General features: G+C 46.4%; 1 protein-coding gene across 1 annotated transcript in view; it reads left to right on the top strand.

Moving 5' to 3' along the window:
- The window catches only part of MINDY4 (MINDY lysine 48 deubiquitinase 4), a 97,639-nt gene extending 71,637 nt beyond the window's left edge, over positions 1-26,002 (top strand). The window contains exons 16-19 of the mRNA XM_083704073.1: positions 11,901-12,081; positions 15,409-15,481; positions 21,346-24,457; positions 24,888-26,002. Coding sequence (XP_083560199.1) covers positions 11,901-12,081; positions 15,409-15,481; positions 21,346-21,394 — 303 coding nt within the window. The 3' untranslated portion in view covers positions 21,395-24,457; positions 24,888-26,002. The remainder of the gene's footprint in view (positions 1-11,900; positions 12,082-15,408; positions 15,482-21,345; positions 24,458-24,887) is intronic.
- The last annotated feature ends 486 nt before the right edge of the window (positions 26,003-26,488 follow it).

Genomic DNA, 26,488 nt, shown 5'->3' with positions numbered 1-26,488 from the left:
TTCCATCCTGACATCTGTGCAAAATTGGGGTGTGTCCGTGTTCCTTTACTTCTATGTTGTTCTTACTCCTCCCGCATTCCAGGATAATAAGGTGAATTTCTGTAATCAGCCCCATGGAAATATAGGAGCATATGGAGGTGCCTTCTACTGAATTATCTCATTATCCCGAGGGGCCACTAGGGGCGCATCGGAAGATGGCTGACAATAACATCTCTCCGACCCACACGAGGTAATTAAGAGGCTGTGATGGGAGTAAACAGCCTCCTTGCCCCCCCCCAAGTGTGTGAGGGGGACTGCCCTTGCCTGCTGTGCCCTATACCACCCCCGAATTTGTGGGGGTGGGGGCACTAGGCAGAAAACCCTTGTGTGGATCTCGGCTCTCCTGGTCGCTGTCTCATTCGCGCCTCTAGCTGCAAGAACTTCAAAAGAAACAATTAGGAGGAATCTAATGCACATATTTCAAGGAAGGAGGGGGAGTAAAGACTGCTAACTGAAGAGATCTCTGATAAACAAGACGGGTCGGAGGAACAAGAATAAATCATGAGAAGATACACCAAGGCTCGGTATGTTCGGCAACGGGACTGGATGGGGTAGGGGGGAAAACTTTCCTTTCTTTTCTCTATGTGATTAACCAAGAATCGTCCCCACCCACAAGTCTCAAGTCAGAAATGTCGTTTAAATGACTTAAGCTGTGGATTTATGACTGTGTGGAGATAATTTTCTAACCAAAGCATGTTTCAAGAAGATCGTGGAAAGCATAAGAGCTTTGGAATGACGCAGCAAAAAATGCCATCGCCATTTTGGCAAGTTCTGTCGGAAGACTTATGTCTGGGAGGAGGAACATATCTATTTTTATATTGTGGGTGAGCCTCCTCAGAGGGACTAAAGAGCAACAGATTTGCGAGATTAATGATGGAAAGAGTGCTGTTATTTACGAAAGTGATGATATATGGAAACCATCTTGATATGATGATTGGAGGAACGGAAAAATTCACACAGGATTATAATTGGTGTTTACCTGCTTAAGGAGATTATCAGAAAAGATCATAAAGAAAAAAAGAAAAATATACAAACAAGATGAGATGTGGAAACAGCAAGATAAGATTGGATAGAATTATGAACATTATTAGGACAGATTTATGGATATTAACGCAGCAGCAAGAAGATGATCGGAATCCCCCTTCGGAACTTGAAATATGGGTCCCTCCAACAAAAATTTAAAATTCGGCTTTGTAATTCGGAATTTATGTGATGTGATTTGATTTGATTTGATTTGATAGGTTGGTTAATAAAAATTATTTTTTTTTTTTTTAAAAAAAGAATTATCTCATTATCCCTCTAGCTTTCTTCAAAAACGTTTGCAGAGGTGGCTAGAGCCTGACCAACTCTGTAAAGAGTCTTGAAGGAAGCAGCCCCCTCCCTGCCTGGTGGGATTTTGTGGGTGGGTGTAGAGAGATGTATTCTACAACATGTCCATGACGCTTACTTTGCCGAACCTTTATTAGGCATTACAAATAAAGACAATCCTAAAAACATCCACGTATAATTTTTTAAAAAATATATACAAATAAACAGCCATGTAAATAATAATACTAAAAAAATAATAATCCTTGTAATGACAAGTATTTTCATTGGAGTTTCTTCCCACTAAATAGTGCCGTTCACCACTCTTGAGAAACTATTGATAAAAGCTCAGCCATCCTTACAGTTAAAGGGTAAAGGTAAAGGGACCCCTGACCATTAGGTCCAGTCACAGACGACTCTGGGGTTGCAGCGCTCATCTCGCTTTATTAGCCAAGGGAGCCGGCATACAGCTTCTGGGTCGTGTGGCCAGCATGACTAAGCCACTTCTGGTGAACCAAAGCGGCACATGGAAACACCATTTACCTTCCTGCTGGAGCAGTACCTATTTATCTACTTTCACCTTGACGTGCTTTCAAACTGCTAGGTTGGCAGGAGCAGGGACCGAGCAACGGGAGCTCACCCCGTTGCAGGGATTCGAACCGCCACCCTTCTGATCAGCAAGTCCTAGCCTCAGTGGTTTACACCACAGCGCCACCCGCATCCCTAAGGGAAGTCACAATACCGCTGTATTCTGCCTTGGTCAGACCACACCTGGAATACTGTGTCCAGTTCTGGGCACGGCAATTTAAGGATATTGACAGATGATAAAGGGTCTAGAATCGGCATGATTAGCCTGGAAAAGAGGGGACAGAGGGGAGATGGGAGAGCCATCTTCAAATATCTCAAGGGCTGTCCCATGGAAGATGAAGCAAGCTTGTTTTCTCCTGCTCTGGAGGCTAGGACCCGAACCAATGGATTCAAGTTACAAGACAGGAAATTCCAACAAAACCTCAAGAAGAACTTTCTGATAGTAAGAACTGCTTGACAGTCATGCTGGGGATTGAACCTGCGACCTTCTGCTTGCAAGGGTGACAGATGCTTTATCACCGAGCTACAGCCTTTCCCCCTGTTGACAAAAAGCCCAACCATGCTTGGAAAGTGATAGGTTCCCCAGCCCTGCATTTATCCTTGAACATGTGTCTCTCCCCCTACTGCTTTTCCATTCCTGGTTTTAGTTAAAAAGGTAAAGTTACCCCTGCCCGTACGGGCCAGTCGTGACCGACTCTAGGGTTGCGTGCTCATCTCGCTCAAGAGGCCGGGAGCCAGCGCCGTCCGAAGACACTTCCGGGTCACGTGCCCAGCGTGACGAAGCTGCAACTGGTGAGCCAGCACCAGCGCAGCACACGAAACGCTGTTTACCTTCCCCTTATAAAGCGGTACCTATTTATCTACTTGCACTTAGGGGTGCTTTCAAACTGCTAGGTGGGCAGGAGCTGGGACCGAACGACGGGAGCTCACCCCGCCGCGGGGATTCGAACCGCCGACCATGCGATCAGCAAGTCCTAGGCACTGAGGTTTTACCCACTGAGTCCTAGGCACTGAGGTTTCAGTTACTGCAAGTTAATTCAGTGCTGACTGAGCCCATTTGCTGACATTTCGGGCAGGAGAATTAAGTGTGTTTGTGTGTGTGTGTGTGATTGCAAAAGTTTGGGTTCAGCTTGGTTTCTGGTCATGCCAGCTTGCTTTAAGGAGTATTACGAGCCTCTCTCTTGTTTACACACCGGTGGTTGAGAGGAGACAGCACGCCCGCTCTCCCCCAGCCTGCTTTAGAACTGAGCCAAGGAAGAATTAAACCCACTAGAATTTCATTTGCCTTCGCTGCTTCCCTCGTGCGCCTGGAGACTTAATCCTTCCAACATACAGTGGTGCGGCACATATTTCAATAATTATATATGTACACATATATCCAGCCTCTTTGCATCAGGAGTTTCACTTAAGGCAAAAAATGGGCATGCCCTTTTGCAGGAATTTCTGCAATTGATTAAGTCGCTCGCCGGGAGCCCAATTTCCCCCAGACGCCGTATGTTAATCAAATGCTAGAATCCCTTTAGAGCACAGGGCGAAATGTGGGATATTTACTTATTTATGGTATGTATTACTTAGGCTTCTCAGATGCCTCGTGAACAAGCTCTCTGGGCATCATGCACGTCAGTGAGAAATGTGACCAATTAGACTGTGCTCTAAGCAAGATAAAATAAAAAGTGACAATAAACCTCAAGAATCCAACACAGGCTAAAACGGACCAATGTAAAACCCATCAGAAATCACAGGAGCTAAAGACAACTCAAAAAAAGCAGGCCCTGGAAGCAACAACCATACCAGAGAGGGAGACAGAGAAATCTAGGCCACCTTTGCACCAGTCCAGGGAAGGTTGGAGTGTCGCTCGCCCTAATCCTGCCTGCCTCCCGTCAGGACAGAACCGCCGCACAAAATGGTTGTTGACTGTACTCTGTTTCCAACTGGTGTCTTTCCCATCACTTCCTGATGGAATCCTGGAACTTCCCGGACCACAGACATTTTGGTTTTCATTTTTTGGACCCACGTTCATGTTTTCTAGGCAATAACATGGGGGAAGCTTTGGAGAACAACTAATACAGAAGAAGAAGAAGAAGAGTTTGGATTTGATATCCCGCCTTTCACTCCCTTTAAGGAGTCTCAAAGTGGCTAACATTCTCCTTTCCCTTCCTCCCCCACAACAAACACTGTGAGGTGAGTGGGGCTGAAAGACTTCAGAGACGTGTGACTGGCCCAAGGTCACCCAGCAGCTGCATGTGGAGGAGCGGAGACGCGAACCCGGTTCCCCAGATTACGAATCTACCGCTCTTAACCACTACACCACACTGGCTCTCATACAGCGAAATGATCTGTGGATGGCCCAGTGTGAATCTGCCATTGGTTCAAATCCCTGCAACGGGGTGAGCTCCCGTTGTTCGGTCCCAGCTCCTGCCAACCTAGCAGTTCGAAAGCTTGTCAAAAAGTGCAAGTAGATAAATAGGTACCGCTCTGGCGGGAAGGTAAACGGCATTTCCGTGTGCTGCTCTGGTTTCACCAGAAGCGGCTTAGTCATGCTGGCCACATGACCTGGAAAAACTGCCTGCAGACAAACATCAGCTCCCTCAGCCTGTAAAGCAAGATGGGCGCCACAACCCCAGAGTTGTCTGCGACTAGACTTAACTGTCAGGGGTCCTTTACCTTTACACATCATGTTCATAACATTTTCTTTTAATGCACCGCATGCTGTAAATTTCATGGTGCATGCTCATTCTGCACGGCTGAGCCGTTTGGCACAGCGCTAAGTGGATGCAGCAGGTCTCGGATAAAATGAAGCCACTTTTTTCTAGAATGGCAATATACCTCTATTCTCAGCAGCCAGGTTGAGAAAATAAATGCACTGTCTAATGAACACAGAGAGAGAGATACTCCCTTTCCCTCTGACAGATGCTTTGGCCACATAACCCAGAAAAACTGTCTGTGGAGGTAGATAAACACCAGCTCCCTTGGCCAGTAAAGGAAGATGAGCGCTGCAACCCAAGTCGTTCTTTACCTTTTTTATGACTTCCCTTGATTGGGACATTCTATTTCTGTTAGTGCAGCCCAGAGTAGCATTAGTTATTTTTTGCTGCTGCATCACACAGTTGATTGATCTCCCTGTCAAGATCTGAGCTTGTTATATTTGTTCTGAACCTCTCGATTCTTTCCATCCTTTCTCCTCTCTTCATTGCCTTTCATGTTCTCAACTCCTATTCAAATCTGCAAGTGATAATAGAACAGCCTGATCTTTGTGTTTATTTTCGGACGTGACCTGTCCATATGGGAATGCGCTTTATTAATGACAAACCCTTCAGCCTCCTGGAAGAAGCTCATGTGCAGCTTACAGGTTTTCCATGGGCCTCGACTTGGCCCCTGTGAGAACAGGCCTGGTCTAACAGGACTCTGCCCAAGTATATGTGTGTGTGTGTGTGTGTGTGTGTGTGTGTGTTTATGGATTAATAGAATTCCAGGGCTGGCGATGCCCTACAATTTGTTGTTGTTGTTGTTTAGTCGTTTAGTCGTGTCCGACTCTTTGTGACCCCATGGACCAGAGCATGCCAGGCACTCCTGTCTTCCACTGCCCCCCGCAGTTTGGTCAAACGCATGTTTGTAGCTTCAAGAACACTGTCCAGCCATCTTGTCCTCTGTCGTCCCCTTCTCTTTGTGCCCTCCATCTTTCCCAACATCAGGGTCTTTTCCAGGGAGTCTTCTCTTCTTATGAGATGGCCAAAGTCTTGGAGCCTCAGCTTCAGGGTCTGTCCTTCCAGTGAGCACTCAGGGCTGATTTCCTTCAGAATGGAGAGGTTGGGTCTTCTTGCAGTCCATGGGACTCTCAAGAGTCTCCTCCAGCACCAGAATTCAAAAGCATCAATTATTCGGCGATCAGCCTTCTTTATGGTCCAGCTCTCACTTCCATACATCACTACTGGGAAAACCATAGCTTGAGCTATACGGACCTTTGTTGGCAAGGTGATGTCTCTGCTTTTTAAGACGCTGTCTAGCAGCCCTACAAGTAATTTCATTTAATGCCAATGATGAATGATATTGGAGACTGGCAAGACACTGGTGGGTGTGCAGCAGGGAAGCGGTGCTGGAGTCTGACTCGGGAGAGGAGCCCAGTGATTTGTGGGGACCTGTACCAGCCAGGAGGCAAGACCTGGATGTTGGGGGGAAGCTTCAGAGCTGGAGGGTGGAGCACAGGATGGGTTGGAGGAAGAGGCAGGTCAGGCAGGTGAAGGGCCAGGTGCATCTCCATTCTCTCCTGCACCACCCTCTCCCAGAACCAGGAGCGGATTGAAGAGGGGTGAGCAGAGGCAGCTTCCATACAGGCGTAGTCTCTGTGTGCATGCAGCCCCATTGGGCGAAGGTACATAAATTGGTGGAGGGGGGGGGGTCCTCGGTCCTCTGTTGCTGCAACTGCTCCATAGTGCACAGACCTGGGAATAACTGCCTAGCTGTTAGATTGGTGTATGTAGGTCTCTAGAGCTGTAGAAGCGACTGTGTTATTTTTGACAATAAAGAGTCAGCTTTCTGTCGTGTGCATTCCTTTGGCGGGGAAGCATCCTTGACAGATTACACTCTTTAAATTAGTATGGTAATGGCCCAACTAGCCCAGCATCCTGTTTTTACAGTGGCTAACCAGATGAAAGGATGCGGGTGGCGCTGCGGGTTAAACCACAGAGCCTAGGACTTGCCGATCAGAAGGTCGGCAGTTCGAATCCCCGTGACGGGGTGAGCTCCTGTTGCTCGGTCCCAGCTCCTGCCAACCTAGCAGTTCGAAAGCACATCAAAGTGCAAGTAGATAAATAGGTACCGCTCTGGCAGAAAGGTAAACGGTGTTTCCGTGCACTGCTCTGGTTCGCCAGAAGCGGCTTAGTCATGCTGGCCACATGACCCGGAAACTGTACACCAGCTCCCTCGGCCAATAAAGCGAGATGAGCACCGCATCCCCCGAGTCGGTCACGACTGGACCTAATGGTCAGGGGTCCCTTTACCTTTTACCAGATGCCCCTGGGAAGCCCACACACACAGGACACAGAACTTGAGCTTAACAGGCCTCTCCCCATCCACGATTCCCAGCAGATTCACAGTTCCCAGTGCCTCCAGCAGCAGAAGTAGAACTTAGTCGTCATGGCAAGTAGCCATTATACTCTATGAATCCATCTTTATGAATTTATCCAGTGGTCTTCTAAGGCCAACAAATTGTAGTCCATCATTACATCTTGATATAGTGAGTTCCATCCTTTATGTGTTGTGTGCTTTTGTCTGTTCTGAATCTTCATAGGAGGTCTCTTGAGTGTTGGTATTATGAGAGGGGGAGGGAAACGGGTCCATCTACTGCAATATTGCCAACGCTGGCTGGTACCGTCTCTCAAGAGTGTCGGGCATTTCTTTCCCAGCCTTGGAGATGCCAGGAATTGAACTGGGAGTGGGGGGTGGACACAAATAGAGCAACTGGTCCCATAGACAAGATGCACCACGTGTTTCATTTCAAAGAGAATAGGGAGCAAGTACCGTATTTTTCGCTCCATAAGGCGCACCGGACCATAGGGCACACCTAGTTTTTAGAGGGGGAAATCAAGAAAAAAAATCTTATTTCTCCCCCAGCCCCAAAGAGCAGCGTACAGGCTGCACGCAACCTCTCCCTACCGGAGGGGTTGCACATGGCCATGGTACAAGCCAAGACAGCGAGCGGGATGGATCCCGCTCGCTGTCTTGGCTTCCTCTTTAGTTGTGTGCAACCTCTCCAGCCAGGAGAGGCTGCGCGGGGCTAAAGAAGCCATAGCTGCCTCCAGCCTCTCCCTGCCGGAGTGCAAGTTCCTGCTGCGCTCCTCAGGCTTTGGGCTCCTTTTGCTGAAGCCGGGAGAGCAAGACTCTCCTGGCTTCAGCAAAAGGAACCTGAAGCCTCCAGAACGCAGCGGGAACTTGCGCTGCGCTCCAAAGGCTTCGTGTTGCTTTCGCTGAAGCCTGGAGAGCGAAAGGGGTCGGTGCACACCGACGCCTCTCGCTCTCCAGGCTTCAGCAAAAGCAACACGAAGCCTCTGGAATGCGGAGGGCGCGCTTCCTCTGCACTTCGGAGGCTTCGCATTGCTATCGCTGAAGCCAAGGAGCCTGCATTCGCTCCATAGGACGCACACACATTTCCCCTTAATTTTTGGAGGGGGAAAAGTGCATCCTATAGAGCAAAAAATATGGTACTTGATTTTAGCCTTGTTGGGAATCTGATAAATGGACTGTGATGGGAACATCTTTCAATAAACTGTGCTGGGAACCCTTGTTCAAGCCAAGGAGTGGTGCTGGAAACATTATTTATAGAGCTGAGTTGGACATCTGATGTCAAGAAACTGACCTGGAGCTTTTGATTGACTGTAAACGGAGCCGAGGCTGTTGAATTAATGAACTCGGCAAGGATTGAGCATGGGAGTTTGAACTGATGGGAATCTGTTATTGGAAGACTGGTTTACCACACGTCAGAATGATGGGCAGTAAAGGTGTAATTTTGTTTTGGGGGTGAGCAAGTCGTATGGAATTGTCATGGCTGGAACAAAGTGGTAGAAGCGAGAGATGTCGGCAGGTGATAGATTTTGTGGAATATATCCAATCAGAATGTGGTTTCAACAGCAGAGAAGAAAATGCATTTTGATTGATTGGATGGTGACGATTTAGCTTCTTGGAAACTCTTATCAGAGTTAAAGATGTAAAAGAAGCCATAAGAAAAGTCTGAGCAGTAAGTTAAAATATGGCTTCAGGCCCAGTTGGCTTTTCCTGTGAATATTATCAGTAATATGAAAGCATCTTGTGATCCAAAGTAACATTGGGTATGAATGACTGCTTATTGGGGGATACAGCTCCTGAAAGAACCATTATATTAAAACCTAAGTTTGAAGGGGATCTCTTGTAGATTAGACTATTCAGACCAATAACTCTCGATCATAAAATCTTGAGTGGCCATGTTGTCTTTCACTTAAACATATTATTAAGGGGGAAGGTTGCTTTGCATAGAACAGTTTTCCTCCCCAAGTTTGGTACTCCTCCCTGCTGAGGTATATGAAAGGGTTTCAAAGGGTATGTGGCATAATTTTTTATCTTCACCTGAGAAGGTGAAGGGTAAACTCCCGGAAGTCATACACAATTGTCACAGATAGAGTCTTCTTCTTCTTCTTCTTCTTCTTCTTCTTCTTCTTCTTCTTCTTCTTCTTCTTCTTCTTCTTCGCTGTTCTTGTTAAACTGTGGAGAGTCAGAGATATTTGTCAGTGTTCTGCAAACCACCCAAAAATCTACCGGTAGCTCCAGCCTTGCTTTCTGTCTGTCCCTGCTATGCAAGTTACAGGCATTCTGTGTTGGTCATGGAGGGGGTTTTTGTCGTCTGTTTTTAAAGAACAAATAGATGTGGAAAAGGTTCCTTGAAGCTAGAAAGTTTGAAAATCTTTTAATTGAGCGGCATTTGCGGTTTCGCTCCGGAGAAACGTTTCAATGTGTTTCTCATTTCACATCAAACGGCATTCTTGAGAATTTGTTTCTTCTGGAGTGGGAAAGAGCTGAACGGCTTGTTTGCTTTTCAAAACGCTTCCATATGCATGCGTTCGAAAGGAAATCCTTGCGATATTATCTTTCCCCCTTTTGAAATTTACCTTTTGCTCTCTCTCTCTCTTTGTTTAATTCTGACGGCGTATTTATAACTGCGGGCCTCTGTTCACAAATCAAAAATTTACCCAAGAAACAAACAAACAAACCATTGTCGGAACAATGGCTTTAAAAATAGTCATTATCAAAGTAATGAAGCAGAGAACGGTTTATCCCCCAATGAGGGGGGGGGGGGAATAGGGTTATCTAATTGTTCAATCAAAAAGAAAGCAGGTCAGGTGGCCTTATAATGACACAGGGTTTGGAAAGCAGTTGTTCCATTCAGAACTGGCGTCAAAGGTCCGCATCATTGGGCATTTGATGGTGACTCGTTAAGGGACCCACAGACAAGAGCCCCTCTGAATCTGCTCCTACCACTAACTTCTTCTTCTTCTTTTGAAATATTTTTTATTACTCCCTACAGGGCCTGCAAGATAGAGCTGTTCCACCAGGCCTTTGGTCAGGGCGCAGCCTGACTCCCTCCTCTGGCAATCTGCACAGAATTTTGCTTAGCGGTTGCCATCAATTTGATTTTAATTAATTTTTAGAATGAGATGTTTTTAGAAAGTTGGATTATTTGATTGTTGTTAGCCACCCTGAGCCCAGCTTCGGCTGGGGAGGGCGGGATATAAATAAAAATTATTATAATAATTATTATTACACTGTTATAACCTGCATGTTCACACACCTTTTCTTTTCCTTTTTAAAATATTTATTTGGTTTTTCAACTTAAAATTTTGCAGAGATATATCAAGCATAAATCATAGAAACAGGAAACTCCTGGAGTTTGTGGGTCCTATTATTAAACAATTCCTCCTGCATCTTTTATGATAATCCAAGCCTTTTACTTCTTCCATTATGTCCAGAATTAACCTTAAACTACAAGTGATATTCCTATCCTACTTTTAACTGTTTACAAATCCCATTCCTTGTTAAAATTTTGGTCTTTCTTATTTCTGACTCTTCTGGTCATTTTAACCATTTCTGCATAGTCCATTAACTTCATCTTTCATTCTTCTCTGGTAGGGACTTTATCTTCTTTCCATCTCCGGGCCAATAACATCCGTGCAGCCGTGACCACATTGTCTTTTTTGTTCCTTTGGGATTTCGGCACCTAGAATAGCTAAAAGGAAGGCTTCGGGCTTTTTAACAAAGGTTATTTTAAACATTTTTTTCAACTCATTATATATCATTTCCCAAAATCTTTTTACCACCTTACAGTTCCACCACATATGAACAAATGTTCACCCACCTTTTCCTTTGGGCCAGACAGGTGGTGGTGTTGAGCTGCTAGAAATCACAAAAACTTCAGATGGGAAAACACATGATGGATTAGATGGGTCTTTGGCCAGATTCAACAGGGCTCTTCTGATGTTGTTCACAACACGGGTCCTTCTCACTCAAAGAGCCTCCAACTGGCCTTGCCAACAATGCCTAGGCTTTCAAATGTCACATCAGCAGTATGGAATTAAGCTGCTACATTTCCAAGCACAATTCAAAGTGTTGGTGCTGACCTTGAAAGCCCTAAATGGCCTCGGCCCAGTATACCTGAAGGAGCGTCTCTGCCCCCATCATTCAGCCCAGACACTGAGGTCCAGCTCCAAGGGCCTTCTGATGGTTCCCTCCCTGCGAGAAGCAAAGTTACAGGAAATGTCGGGGAGATAAAGAACTATACAAGTTTTAGAAGACATCTGAAGGCAGTCTTGTTTTGGGAAGTTTCCTCACTGTGAGAAGTGAGGTTACAGAAAACCAGGAAGATGGCCTTCTCAGTAGTGGCTCCCACCCTGTGGAACGCCCTCCCATCAGATGTGAAGGAAATAAACAACTATCTGACTTTTAGAAGACATCTGAAGGCAGCCCTGTTTAGGGGAGTTTTTAATGTGTGATGTTTTACTGTGGTTTTATTATTATTATTTTATTAGATTTATAAACTGCCCTTCATCATAAGATTTCAGGGCGCTTCACAGAATAAAATACAGGATAAAAACCAGTAAATAAGTAAAACAAAACAGGAAAACAATAGCACCCTCCTTTCCACAGACACATTTAAAAGGCTGTAAAGTTGAAGAGGAATGTTCTCACCTGGCGAAATAATTTGCTGGAAGCCACCCAGAGTGGCTGGGGCAACGCAGTCAGATGAGTGGCATATAAATAGATTATTATGGTTGTGATTTTTGCTAGGAAACAGAAACGACATTTGAAGGGACTTTCCTCCCACTTCTTAAAATGCTTATGGTCTTCCACTGAGAGAATAAGATCGAAAGAGCCTTTGGGCATTATCCAGTTGTGAAAATATAACCTTGTCCCAAATGTGTGTACTTTTTTCTTTCCCCTTTGCTCAGGTTGGCTGTTACCTGAAGACCCCCAAGTTCCCAATCTGGGTTGTGTGCAGCGAAAGCCATTTCAGCGTGCTCTTCTGCTTGCGGAAGGATCTGCTCGCGGACTGGAAAACCGAGAGGCGGTTTGACCTCTATTACTACGACGGCTTAGCCAATCAGCAAGACGAGATCCGTCTAACCGTCGGTAGGGAGACAAACAAAAGAGTGAAACTGGGGTGGGCGTGTGGTTTTGAATCGTGCATTTCATGAAGAGGCTTAGGGTGCCTTCAGACGTCTCATTCCTGATTTTCCAAACCATGTTTTGGAAGGCAAGGACAAGTTCTGTGAGCTCCATCCTTCCCTTCTCTTCCCTCTTGGCAGCTGAATAAGTTTGATCAAACCACAGTTTGCTTTTACATTTGAGCCAGCAAACTGTGGTTTAAGACAACTTTTCAAACCATGATTTGATCCTGGTCTTCAGTCCTAGTTTGAAGGACTCGCTGCCTTACATCATTTAAGTCCACATGAAAAGCAGATTAAATTGTTGAATGAGCCTCACCTGCTTAATTCTTGCACATCAACCTGCTGCTACAAGCACAGCAGCAGGGGCTATTGGGAAAACAGTTGGCAACCCCTAGCTTAAAGTCTTCCCATATTGCATTGCTTAGTCTCACTGTCTTGAAATTTGCGAAATCCTATTTCTGGATCACCATTCAAAACAGATGCAATTTCACGCTGGCATCCTTCAACTCTCCTTATTTACCATCCCAGACTCCTTAAACTTCGGGTCCCTGCATGTGGTTGACTACAACTCCCATCATCCCCAGCCCAGTGGTCATGGATGATGGGAATTGTAGTCCGAAGCTTGAGAAAAGCTGTTTCCTGCTGACTTCCTGCAGCTGTGGTTCATGTACTAGGTTTCACTTTAGACACCTTCATAACTGGCTTTTTTTTTACATTTTTCACTCCCCAGCCTTCTGCCATGGTACCTGCAAGGCTCAAACTTTTCCAGCCCTTTCCTTGTTCTTCGGCGTATTGTACACGTCTCAGTTTGAATGGAGGAAAACTCTTTGCTTTCATTCCAAACGCACCCACACGTCTAACCATCCTGGCAACCCCGGCTGCCAATAGCTCCAGAGCTGTGGGCTGCTATTCATAGAGGAACGGCAAGGGAGAGAGGCAGTGGGTGTTATGAAACACTGTCGTTCAGCCGACGGGAAAACGAAGCCGCAGGGGAGTGGAATTCGGTGCTGAGCTCTGAAATTCTCCCCCACCTCCCTTCTGGTTTCCAAAAGCATTTGACCCCCCCCCCCCCAGGGCTGGGCCCTGCCTGCCTCTTTCTCCCTTTATCATATTGCCAGAAGGTGGTTTCAGTGGCCAAATTCAGGGCCCAAATAGATGGCGCTTCAGTTTCGTGGCTGGCAGAACTTGTCTGGCTTTTATTTTAAAAAGTCCCAGTTCCCTGCCTGGCCGGAGGGTGCGATACTTTTCCGTACTGCAAGACACAGGGAGGGGATGCTTAACCCTTCCCTCCTCAGCCATGATCCTGATAAAAATCCCACCTACCCACCCTTTGCACAACAAGTAGCATGAGGAATCTTTAAGTTGTATTTTAATCAATTGTTTTTATACCTGGTGTTAGCCACCCTGAGCCCGGTCTTGGCTGGGGAGGGCGGGGTATAAATAAAATTTATTATTGTTGTTGTTTAAAACATTTGCATATGTCCCCAAAATATTTGCATATGTCCCCAAAATGTTGGGCTACAGCACTTTCAGGAAAACTGACCAAGGAAGTTAAAGCTCCACCTGGAAAAAGAGAGAAGGATTTTATAGACACAGAATGCTTTTGCCTGGCTGGGATAAGTCTTTGAATTCTGAAGCTGCCTCTTGCTGGCCTGGGTGATGGAGAGATGTTTATGTATAGAAACCTCTGCCTTGATAGCTCAGTCGTTAGAGCATGAGACACTGAATCATAGGGTTATGGGTTCAAGTCCCATGCTGGGCGAAAGATGCCTGCATTTCAGGGGTCGCAGTTGCTGCTCTGCTTGCTGTTGCCTCTGGTCACACTCAACAAAGGCGCCCCCAAAATGTTGCCCCCAAGGCCTGTGTCCTGCGGAGGGGGGGTGACTCCCACCCCTGCTTTTTCTACACCCAGTTCCTCTGTCAAAGGGACAATCAGATTTCTCCAGCCTGAAGACAGGAAAGGGGAAATTCCTTTTGGAACACAGCAACATGGCCAGATTCAGACATGCTGGAACCAAGTACTTTTCAAAAAAGCCCCACAGAGTTCTTTTTGTTGGGGATAATTCAGATGGGAATTCCCACGTGTCAAAAAAGGTTATTTATGTGTGCCACTAAAAGGGACATGGGTGGTGCTGTGGGTTAAACCACAGAGCCTAGGACTTGCCGATCAGAAGGTCGGCGGTTCGAATCCCCACGACGGGGTGAGCTCCTGTTGCTCGGTCCCGGCTCCTGCCAACCTAACAGTTTGAAAGCACATCAAAGTGCAAGTAGATAAATAAGTACCGCTCTGGCGGGAAGGTAAACGGCATTTCCGTGTGCTACTCTGGTTCACCAGAAGCGGCTTAGTCATGCTGGCCACATGACCCGGAAGCTGTACGCCGGCTCCCTTGGCCAATAAAGTGAGATGAGCGCCACAACCCCAGAGTCAGTCACGACTGGACCTAATGGTCAGGGGTCCCCTTTACCCCCCCTATGTATGCCACTACTGCGACCCGTGTTTTGTTAGCCCCAAATGGAAAACGAGCGAGATCCCAACTAAAGAAGAATGGCAACTTAAGCTGATGGAATATGTGCAACTTGCAGACCTAACATATAGAATAAGAGAACAAGAAGAACATACATTTAAAGGAAATTGAAAAATGTTTATTTATTATACGGGGGAAATTGTGTACACTTGAAAATGTTGGCACCATTAGATAAATTCAACAGTGTAAACAAGTTTTGATGTATGTAATAATGGAATACTGAATGGTTTTGTTTATGTAAAATATGCAGGGATTTATTGATATGCAAAATGAACCACAGAAAGAGAAGAAGGGAAGTCACTGACATTTTAAGGTTGTTTAAATGAATATTCCAAATTGTAAAACAGAAAATTTAATAAAAATTATACCCCCAAAAAAGACATGCTGGAACCCCAAGCTGAGTCAGGTTTAAGAGGCCAATAGCATCACCAGGAAAATGTGCATTATTCCAACAGAAATGACAATGGAAACAGAAACAAGAAAGCGATATATCCTGTTGCACAGGCAAGGTTGCAACTAAAGAATCAGCAGCCTAAGTAAGACTTAGATGAGACTGAAGGATGATTTGGGTCAGCCTTTCCTCAGGTTAAGACTGGGTGTGGTCTTGACCAAAACACTGGGCCAAAAGAAATTTTGCTGTGAAGCAAAAGACTTATTTCTGCACAGGTATCCAAACACAATATAACAAAGTAATCATGCAGCCGTTAAATATGCTTGATGCTCTCACACGCAATGTTAATGGATGCCTGATTTTCCCCCTCTAGATACCTCACAGCCTTACATTGAAGGAAAGGATAATGACCTCATCCCTCCGCTGGAACACTGCATTCGGACCAAGTAGGTGAAGTCCAGAGCTACTGTATTTTTCGCCCTATAAGACGCACCAGACCACAAGACGCACCTAGTTTTTGGAGGAGGAAAACAAGAAAAAAAATATTCCGAATCTCAGAAGCCAGAACAGTAAGAGGGATCGCTGCGCAGTGAAAGCAGCAATCCCTCTTGCTCTTCTGGCTTCTGGGATAGCTGTGCAGCCTGCATTCGCTCCATAAGACGCACACACATTTCCCCTTACTTTTTAGGATGGAAAAAGTGAGTCTTATAGAGCAAAAAATACAGTATTTTGTCGTGTTCATATTTTTTCAAGCGAGTTGCATGTCTTCAGTGCTTGCAGCCAATTAGTCCCTTTGGTAGGACTTCATAGTCAGATGGTAGTTGGGAACCCTTGCAGGCTGAAAATGCACGTGGCAGCTCTTCGTTCTACGTCTCCTGCTAAATTGCACACTGCTTAGCAAAAGGCGTTATCTGCAGCCTATGTGCAATTTTCAGAGAACGTGAGGAGCCTTTTCAGCTGCCATTAAAGCCTTTGTTCAAACATCACAACCTGTTTTGTTGCTAATACACCTGCCTGATTGTCCTCTTCATCCCTTAGACTCTCTTTTCTTTACACTTTTATAATTTCCAGGTGGTGGATTTTCAGAAGGTTAGATAAAATAACTGTCGCCTGCAAACACACACTTTCGTTTATGTCTTTATCTTTGTCCTGCTGGAATCTCTGTTCAAACAGATTCAAGGGGTTTTAAAATGCTTCAAAAACCTGGCTAACTTGTTTGGCCAAAGATGCAACCAGAAGCCAATTGGGGTTCCTCTTCAGAACATCCGAAAACTTATCTGATATGTTATGCAAATATTCAGCCTTCACAGTTCATGTGCAGATGATACACCAACTCTCTCCACTCCTCGACAAGAGACTATTTTTCTCTTGGCAGGGCTCCTGTGCTTTTAACAGTTGCATGACAGCCAGAAATTCAACAGGCGTTGTTTTTCCTCTAGCACAGATCTGATGGCAATGGGGGAATCCTTGCACAATGAATGTTTTGCCTGCTCCTCCTATGGAGGATTGGGACGCGGGTGGCGCTGTGGGTTAAACCACAGGGCCTAGGGCTTGCTGATCAGAAGGTTGGCGATTCGAATCCCCGTGATGGGGTGAGCTCCCGTTGCTCGGTCCCAGCTCCTGCCAACCTAGCAGTTTGAAATCACAAAGTGCAAGTAGATAAATAGGTACCACTCAGGCAGGAAGGTAAACGGCGTTTCCGTGCGCTGCTCTGTTTTTGCCAGAAGCGGCTTAGTCATGCTGGCCACATGACCCAGAAGCTGTACCGAGCAACTGGAGCTCACCCCATCGCGGGGATTCGAACCACCAACCTTCCGATCAGCAAGCCCTAGACTCTGTGGTTTAACCCACAGCGCCGCCCGCATCCCTTTTGACTAATTTAGTAGGCCTGACTAATTTAGGCTCATTGATTTCAGTGGATTTGGGATACCCTATGTTTTGAAATGTCTTGCAAATCCCTAAGAGCAAACCCTTTTGCTGTGTATCTCCTGTCATCCTCATCCTGTCATTCCTCGTGCTGCTTCCAGCCTCAGACTGCATTGCAACTCCCGTCACCTGTGCGAGAAGCTTGGTTCTTATCCGAGAGACGAAAGGAATGTGCCTTTCTCGAGTTTTCCCCCCGGAATGTCATGTGCCCGTAATGTATTCCATCGCCCCAAGGAATAAAAAAGAGAGGGGGAGAGAGAGGCTCATATCACACTCCTGTTCCTCTTGTTGTTTTCTGTCTCCAGCAAGAGGAAATAACTTCTGTTAGCTCTGCCAAAGGGTAGGCTGCAACTTTGATCTCGCCGTGATCTCTAAGGCAGCCGTCTTATTTTGTTACCTCCTGAGGCCTGCCTCTCCTGGAATTCCCTTGGCTTGAAAGCATATCTCTGGAATTCAAAGGTTCTAGTCCAACCCCCCTGCAATGCTCTTTTGCTCAACGTGGGGCTAAGAGTCTCATGCGCTACCAACAGACCTATCCTGGGTCAGCCTCCCCACAGCCTGGTACCCTCCAGAGGTTGTCAGACTACAACTCCCATCTGTCAGTACGCCTTTCAACCAATGTCAGCGACTGGGCTCAACAACTGGTTCTGCCCCGACTGAGCTAGGTGACTGGAGCACCTTCAGAGACCTTCCAGTTCTGGAAAGCAGGTCCCAATGCACAGGACCCACAACTGTGCATTGTGAGTACCAGACTTGTGCAGAGTATGAATAACGTGGAAGCTGGCTGTGAAGCATAACTCCTTTTATTTCTAATAGCTACTACTACCCCTGGACCAGAGCACACCAGGCACTCCTGTCTTCCACTGCCTCCCGCAGTTTGGTCAAACTCATGTTCGTAGCTTTGAGCACTATCCAACATTCTCGTCCTCTATCGTCCCCTTCTCCTTGTGCCCTCCATCTTTTCCAACATCAGGCTCTTTTCCAGAGAGTCTTCTCTTCTCATGAGGTGGCCAAAGTCTTGGAGCCTCAGCTTCAGGCTCTGTCCTTCCAGTGAGCACTCAGGGCTGATTTCCTTCAGAATGGAGAGGTTTGATCTTCTTGCAGTCCATGGGACTCTCAAGAGTTTCCTCCCGCACCACAATTCAAAAGCATCAATTCTTCGGCGATCAGCCTTCTTTATGGTCCAGCTCTCACTCCCATACATCACTACTGGGAAAACCATAGCTGTAACTATACGGACCTTTGTTGGCAAGGTGATGTCTCTGCTTTTCAAGATGCTGTCTAGTTTGTCTATCAGAAGATAGGTTCAGCATAATCGTCTGACCCTACAAATACGTAGTGGAAATCAAAGAAGTCAGACGACTCCTGCATCCCATTTATTTGCACATTCAAAACAATGTACGCAGAAGCAAAAAACCAAGCAAACATGCAACAGAAAAGCTGCATGATCTGCAACAGGGGTTCCCAAACTTGAGTCATCAGCTGTTTTTGGACTACAACTCCCATCATCCCTAGCTAGCAGGACCAGCAGCTGTGGATGATGGGAATTGTAGTCCAAAAACAGTGAGAGACCCAAGTTTCTACAACATCTTTCTGCAGAGTTACAGTGGGAAGAAGAGAGACCCAGAGAGGCCTCTGTGTCTTTTAAAAAACAGATACGTGTTTGGAGGACATAAAAGAAGTTAAACAAGATGTGCAGTTGGCATTCCCGGACTGACTCCCGAGTCAATTAAGGCGGCAAACCTGTGCTGTTACAAAAGCTTTTAGAAGCGAGAATTGACTCTCCATTGAACTCCCAAGTGTATTTCAACGATTCTGGCTCCTCGCTGGAGCTCCTTTGAAGTCATAGCCATAAATAAACATGACTGTCAAAAGAGTCCTTAAGAGAACAATCGGTCCCGGCTGATTCAAGCCTCGGGGCACTTTTATGAAGGCCACCGGCAGGAAGCGTTTGCTGATGAGCTCCCATTGTAAAGGCGGTTCATGTGACGTCGTTGGGCCGAGGCTCTCCTCCTGAGAGGGTTTTCCCGCCTCATTCAGTCGCAGAATCTTGACTCTCAACTCAGGAACAACAGTTCCGTTTTGTAAGGCGAGTGAGAGGCGACAGGATGGTAGCAGAGCATGGAAAACGAGAAGTTTTTTTTCCTTCCTCTCTCATGAAACTAGAATTCGTAGACATCTAGCAAGGCCAGATTAAGTTCTTTAGAGGTCCTAAGTCATGGGTAGGCAACCTAAGGGCCGGGGCCCGGATCTGACCCAATCGCCTTCTAAATCCGGCCTGTGGACAGTCCGGGAATCAACATGTTTTTACATGAGTAGAATGTGTCCTTTTATTTCAAATGCATCTCTGGGTTATTTGTGGGTCCTGCCTGATGTTTTTACATGAGTAGAATGTGTCCTTTTATTAAAAATGCATCTCCGGGTTATTTTTGTGGGGCATAGGAATTCGTTCTCCCCCCCAATATAGTCCGCCCCCCCCCACAAGGTCTGAGGGATAGTGGACTGGCCCCCTGCTGAAAAAGTTTGCTCACCCCTGTCCTAAGTGCTTAAAAGATTTTGGTGCTCCTGTATATATCTGATTTGGAATATAAACAGCAATAAAGCTTAAAATAAAATTTGATTTTTCAAAATGAAACGAAACCTACAGTAAGAGGGGAAATAATGCTCATTTTGGTGTATTAGTATAAAATAACGTTTATTTTTGTTCAGCTGCGCCATTATTTTTGTTCAGCTGAGATTCCTGTATTTTCTTTTTCTTTCCTTTATTTTTTTTAATTGATTTTCCAAAATTTTTAAACAAACAAACATACATCTTAATTGTATTTAATCTAATCTTTTTAACATTATTAAGTGACTTCCTCAAATCCGCCTGGCTGAATTTCAGTGTATATCATTGTAACAGTTTTCCAAATCCAATTTTCTCAAAAAATTAACTTAATCACTTAACATCTTTCTTTCTTTTCATTTTAACTTTAAACATGATATTCTCTAACATTACATATTTAAATCCTAAGCCTATCTGGTGTTTGCAAATTTTTCCAATTAAGTTATCTTAACATATTTAACTAAATAGTCTTTGAATTTCATTGAGATTCCTGTATTTTCAGGTGGGTTGGACTAGATGACCCTTGGTGTCCCTTCCAGACCTACAACTCTGTGATACAGTCCATGGTAAATCCAGCAACGGGAAAATATCTGGGGTGCCCCCTTCCCTTGATGCCCCGAGCACCTTCTTGTTTTGCTTAAAATGGCGAATCTAGCCCTGACGTCTAGGGAAGCTGAATGCTGGACATTCGGGGCAGACAAAAATAAAGTACTTCTGGACGCAGCACTTAGTTAACTGTGGAACTCATGTCCACAGGAGGCAGTGATGGACAGGAACTTAGATGCCTTTGAAAGAGGACTGGCCGTGTTCACAGAGGAGGAGAGGGCTTTTGACGGATGCCAACCATGATGGCTATGCTCTGGCATCATAGATTCGTGGAACTGTAGAGTAGGAAGGGACCCCAAGAGTCATTTAGTCGAACCCCCTGCAATGCAGGAATCTCAGCCAAAGCATCCATAAAGGTCCATAAATAGCAACACCCTAGAGGTCCTGGGTCCTAAGGAAGTCAAATAAGCCTCAACCAGAGCCAGGGCCTTTTCAACACTGGCTCCGGCCTGGTGGAACGCTCTGTCTCATGAGACCAGGGCCCTGCGGGATCTGATTTCTTTCTGCGGGGCCTGTAAGACAGAGTTGTTCCGCCTGGTCTTTGGCTTGGAATCAACTTGATCCCTTCCCCCTCTTTCCTGTTTCCTTTCTCCTTCTGTGATGGAACTCCTATTTGGGGACTTCCCTGGCTTTTTTCTGGCCCATGTAGGAGCAGTCTGGATAGTTGGCCTTGGTGAAGACTTGACGTTTTCATCCCCAAAAAGTATTTGATTTGAGTTTCTACTGAGATGAGGCTGCATTTTAATGTTGTACTTTAATCTTGTTTTTAATCAATTCTTTTTATACCTGGTGTTAGCCACCCTGAGCCCGGTCTTGGCTGGGGAGGGCAGGGTATAAATAAAATTATTATTATTATTATTATTATTATTATTATTATTATTATTATTATTATTATCTCTGCTTCAAAACCTCAAAGGGAGGAGAGCCAGAGGCAAGTCGTGCTTCTGAATACCAGTTGCTCGAAGCCCCTTGTGCTCAGATCCTGCTTGCATTGCATATCTCCTAGGCATTTGGTTGTCCCGTGTGAGAACAGGATATTGGACTGGATGGGCCTGATCCTGCATGTTGTTTTTCATGTTCAGCTGTTAATTTCTCCTTCAACCGGTCCTCGCCAGTCTTGTGGTAATTCCACCTTAAAACCCATCCAAGTAAACAATTCTGCTTTGCCTTTAGGTGGAAAGGTGCCGTCATCGACTGGAACGGCACAGAACCCATCCTGTGATCACGGCGGCCCGCAGCGACCGAAAACCAGCCCATTCCCACAGCCATAGGAAACCCCGGAAGGTGCCGTGCATGCTTCCATCGCACGCAACGAGGCCGAAGGATGTTTCAGGATTCTACCTGGAGCACCACGCACTCCTTCCATTGTTGTAAACAAGCGGCCGTGCGCACACGCGCATCTGGGTCTGCGCTGCGTGCCGCGTGTGAAAATGGAGAGCCAACCTTGACAGCCAAAACAAGCTGCGGGGAGAGAGCAGTAAATCTGTCAACATCTACTCAAGTTCCGTTTCTGAATCCAATCCACGTCCTGCGATTGTATCTGCTTCTAAACAACGTCGACTGCGCCCACAGTTGGCTGTTTTTCACTGTCTCCGTTCTAAATGAAGGAAACAGGAGAGCACACACACAAAAATGAGAGAAGAAACTGTTCTTCCTAATAGTGTGATCAAGCATTAGGCTAACTTAGTGGCTCCCCACTCTGGACCAAAGGGTATCACTGCCAATGCTTATTATTATTTCCCCTCTTTTTTCCTCCCCCTTTTGCTGGTCCTTTGACTCCTGGCTACCGAGAGACCCAAGTCAAGAGCAGGCATAGGCAAACTCAACCCTCCAGATGTGTTGGGACTACAACTCCCATCACCCCTGACCACTGGTCCTGTTAGCTAGGGATGATGGGAGTTGTAGTCCCAACACATCTGGAGGGCCGAGTTTGACTATGCCTGGTCAAGAGCATTGGTCCTCCCTTCATTCCACCAAGAAAGGCCTCAGTGGGCCCATTTGGAATGCCGAGAAAGTGCCGTGGGTGCCCGTCACAAAATGGCAGCCGTTGGTTGGGACGTGACATAGCACAAAATGGCTGCTGCGGTGCTGTGGCGTAATGGCTGCCACTTCTTAGAGAGCTGAATGAGAAACAGGGTCACAAAATGGCGGGGGGCCTACCCCACCGCCAGCCAGCCATCCCATCAATAGGGAAGATCAATAGGAAGATTCACTGACACCCAGTGAAATGTCATGTTTTATGGGGACATGTCCAGTATAGAGGAGACTGAGCCAGCACACATGGGAGCTGAGGTCAAAGAGCAAACAGTTGTGTGTTGCGAATTTTTGAGGCGATATTTATGGAGACCTTTATGGAGGTACTGGTGGGTATACTGGTGCCTGTGGGCACTACCTTGACTATCCCTTCACTAAGGGGCCCCTTATCTAACCCGCAAAATATTGTTGGACAATGAGAACTATCCGGTTGTAATTCTTAAGCATTAAAGGCCACCCCCTGCAAGCTAGGTCACAATACATCGTCATGATCTGCATTTAAGTGTGCTTTTGAAACAATCTAGATATTAGAATCATGATGGCTGGCTTGCCAAAACACCAGATTTTATGGTCTTTTTAAGGTGCCTGAACTGCGAGTATCCCTGCAGATTTATATCCACCAGTCAAACCAAACTGGTGCAGCGAAGACGACTGAGTTGCAAAAAGTGAACAAAAGCTTTATCGTCCCCGCCCCTGCCCAGACTTCGCAGAAGCAGATAAAAAATAGGTGAAAATAAAGGTTTCTCATTCTTCCAAAGACACTATATTCCACTAGGGGAGGTAGCTGGATTGTCAGCCCCAATCTCGGTGGTTAACCAGCAGTGCAACAAAGCAAGTCCCCCGTAGAAATTCCACAGGGTTCCACGTCAAGAGAGTCACCCAAGCTTCTCTTGCCATCCCTTTCTATGCCATTGCTTGTGCCCCTTTGTCAATCCCTGATTGGCTCTCTAACATTTACCTCCAGGTCTCAGGCACAGCTTCTGTCAGTCAGTCAGAAGCTCCAGGAAGTAGCAAGATCAGGTATCCCCAACCTTCGGCCCTCCAGATGTTTTGGGACTACAATTCCCATCATCCCTGACCACTGGTCCTGTTAGCTAGGGATCATGGGAGTTGTGGGCCAAAACATCTGGAGGGCTTCAGGTTGGGGATGCCTGACCTAGATAGTTATTTGGGTATTTCCTGTGTCTGCGCTTGCAAGGTTCACGTAGTATTCATCAGTGTGCAGAGTGGCCTAAATGCTTACTGGCTCCTCATTTCCTATTTTTGCTCCAGCCCAGGAGTGGGGAACCCCAGGTCCTGGGGGCAAATGTGGCCTGCTAGCTCTCTCTATCTCTGGCCCTTAGGATTCCTCCCCCACCCCAAACAGGGCACACCCCTCACCGGCCCTGCTCCGCACCTTAAGTGCTTTTGCCTGGCTGCAATCTGCCCCTTGTTTGCCTGGATGGAAGGAGAGATGTGTACAGATACCGCTGACTTGTGCAGCTGGAATGTAGCCTATAATAACAAAAGCTAAGAGTCAGGTCCATTGGCCCTTCTACTTTTGCCCCCCAGGAGACAAGCCTCTTTGGCTGAAAATGGTCCCCACCACCACTGTCCCACCCTAACCGCAAGCTATATTTCCTGCTGCACTGCAACCAGTTTTATTATTAAAAAAAAAATGACAACCGCAACACCTCTTTCCACCTTTCCACCGCCTAAGGATGCAGGATCACATTGCTGATGCAGATTTATTGGCATCTGTCGGGAAGAGCCAAAGTGATACGTCCTCCATATGTTGATGGACTCCAGCTCCCATCATCCCTGACCGCTGTCCATGGTGATCGGGGAGGATGGGAATTGTAGTCAAACAAAACAGAGGACACTGCTTTGGCTACCCGGTTAATGTTTTGCCAGGGTTCTGAGCTCTGGGAATGGGTCACTCCATGTAAGGGTAATAATAATAGTTTATTACTTATAACCTGTCCATCTGGCTGGGTTGCCACTTTGGGCAGCTAGGGGACATCTGAGTCCCTCCAGATCAGGCATAGGCAAACTCCGGCCCTCCAGGTGTTTGGGACTACAACTCCCATCATCCCTAGCTAACGGGACCAGTGGTCAGGGATGATGGGAATTGTAGTCCCAAACATATGGAGGGCTGGCGTTTGCCTATGTCTGCTGCAGATATTGCTGAAATGCATCTCCCATCACCCCTGGCCATTGAACCAAGGTCTGATGGGAGTCAGGAGTCTAGTAGCATCCACAGAGCACGATGGTGGCTGTCAGGGAACTGCCATCAGTGCCGGAGGGAGAGAGCAAAATCCAGAGAGCGTCCCAGGATTGGGAGAGGCAGCCCATCTTCTGGGGAAGAGAATCAGCGTAGCACCAGTGGAGAAGGGGGGCAGATGGGGGAAGCAGCGAGGCGGTCCCATGACTCCTTGCCGGGGACCAGCGCGGAGAGTAGAGGTCCTCCGCTGCCCACGCCCTCCTTGCGCAGAAGGCTTTCGCGCAGAGAGAGTAGGAGGAGACTAGGCGTCAAAGAGCTTCTTTGCTGGAAGAAGTTCAAGAAACACCCACTGACGGATTCTGCCAGCGATTGAGGCAGCCACGGGTGAGTGGCTGTCCGGACAGAAAAGGTTCACTCAGGCAACCCAGCCAGGTGTTTGCACCGGCTTACGTGTGAGCAACCCCTAGAACCATTACAGTGGCTATCCCAGTACAATCATACCTTGGCTTACAGATGCTTCAGGTTGCGATTTTTCAGGTTACGGACCCACCCACCAAAACCCAGAAGTACCGGAACGGGTTACTTCCGGGTTTTGGGGGTCGCGCTTGCGCAGAAGTGCTAAATTGTGCTTTGCACATGCACAGAAGCGCTGAATCGCAATCCGCACGTGCGCAGACGCGCCGCTGCGGGTTGCGAACGTGCATTCTGCACAGATCACATTCACAACCCGACGTATGACTGTATAAATTGCTCCTTCAAGGCCTCGCATCCCTGCAGGAATTTCCGGCAACTGATCCCACCTTAAAGCTGTTGGGAGTTAGCATGTGAAGCTTGGTCACAGTACAGTAAGGTTGAAGTGAGGCCACAGGGTTGTGAGTTTCCTTTGCCCAGCTGGCAAGCCATAAGCAGTGTGGATTATGGGCAAGGAAACGCATCTCCAAGACGGCCCTGACTCACACAGGGCATTCCAGCAGACAATATGGCTGGGATTAAGGAGAGAATTTGCCCAGGGGAGATGCTGATCTCCGTGGTGACCGAAACGTCTAGACTGAAACGTCCCTAGAAGCGTTTCCAGTAATTCTATCAAATGCATTATCTAGGAATGTATCGGAAATAAAATGACAAGAGGTGGGCGGTTTCTCTTGCGGCCTGTCAGTCTTCACTGGTGAAAAGAGCTTCACCTTTTCCTGATGAGACGTTGCCCAGTTCCTTCTAGTTGGAGCTTGGCTTGAAATGATTGTGGTCATCTTGGGGGCTGGATTCTGTTATTTCGGTGAAGTAGGTTTGCGGGCGGCGGCGGTTGGATGTGGGGAGAAGTCAAAGGACTGCAGGCAGGTTATCTTGTTCTCCGCTTGTGCCTTCGGTTTACCAGAAGTGAAATGTGCCTTTCAGCATATCTTTTGAGTTACACTTGCTATAATTTCTATTAAGCAAAGCAAATGCATACGATGCTTAGCAGAAATGTTTTCAGCATAACGTAGTAGTACATGCCTTTGGCGATGCTCCTTGCAGCTCCAGATTTTATTTCTAAAGCAAAATATATTGTACTTAGTGGACATGCCATTTTGTAAATAAAAAAGGCCCGAAGATTAACATTAGGCATTATTATTTATTTTCCCCACATAAGCAGCAAACGAAGGAATTCAGGGTGGCTCCTAACTGTATTTGTAGCAGAAAAGCAGACTTTCTTTTTATTTTCTTTTTCTTTTTTTTGAGGCCATTTGTAGAATTAACAAATGAATCATACCAAATATGTTCAAACTACTGTTAGGAAAGCATTTTCACACACCCTGGACTGCTCTTGCAAATTCTCTTGTCATGGTTTCAAAACACATGAGATGCGGCCCGGGCTGAGGAGAAAAGTGTTTGAGCTGACATGGAAGATAAGTGGGGAAGGGGTGATAAAATAAGAAGCACACTCCTTCCTATTGCAGATGTGAAGGGGAAAAGATATTTTGGCTGGTCCTGTCACAATAACTTTGTATCCCTCCTCCACCCCACCCAAAAAAACACGGCTGTTTTTTGAGGAACTGTGTGTGAGAATAAAAAAATATATATTTAAATAGAATTGCTGCCAAA

This window comes from Podarcis gaigeae, assembly GCF_964106915.1.
Source record: "Podarcis gaigeae genome assembly, chromosome: 12".
Lineage (NCBI taxonomy): Eukaryota > Metazoa > Chordata > Lepidosauria > Squamata > Lacertidae > Podarcis > Podarcis gaigeae.
Note: the sequence above shows the minus strand (reverse complement) of the source record. Positions and strands in the feature narration are given on the sequence as shown.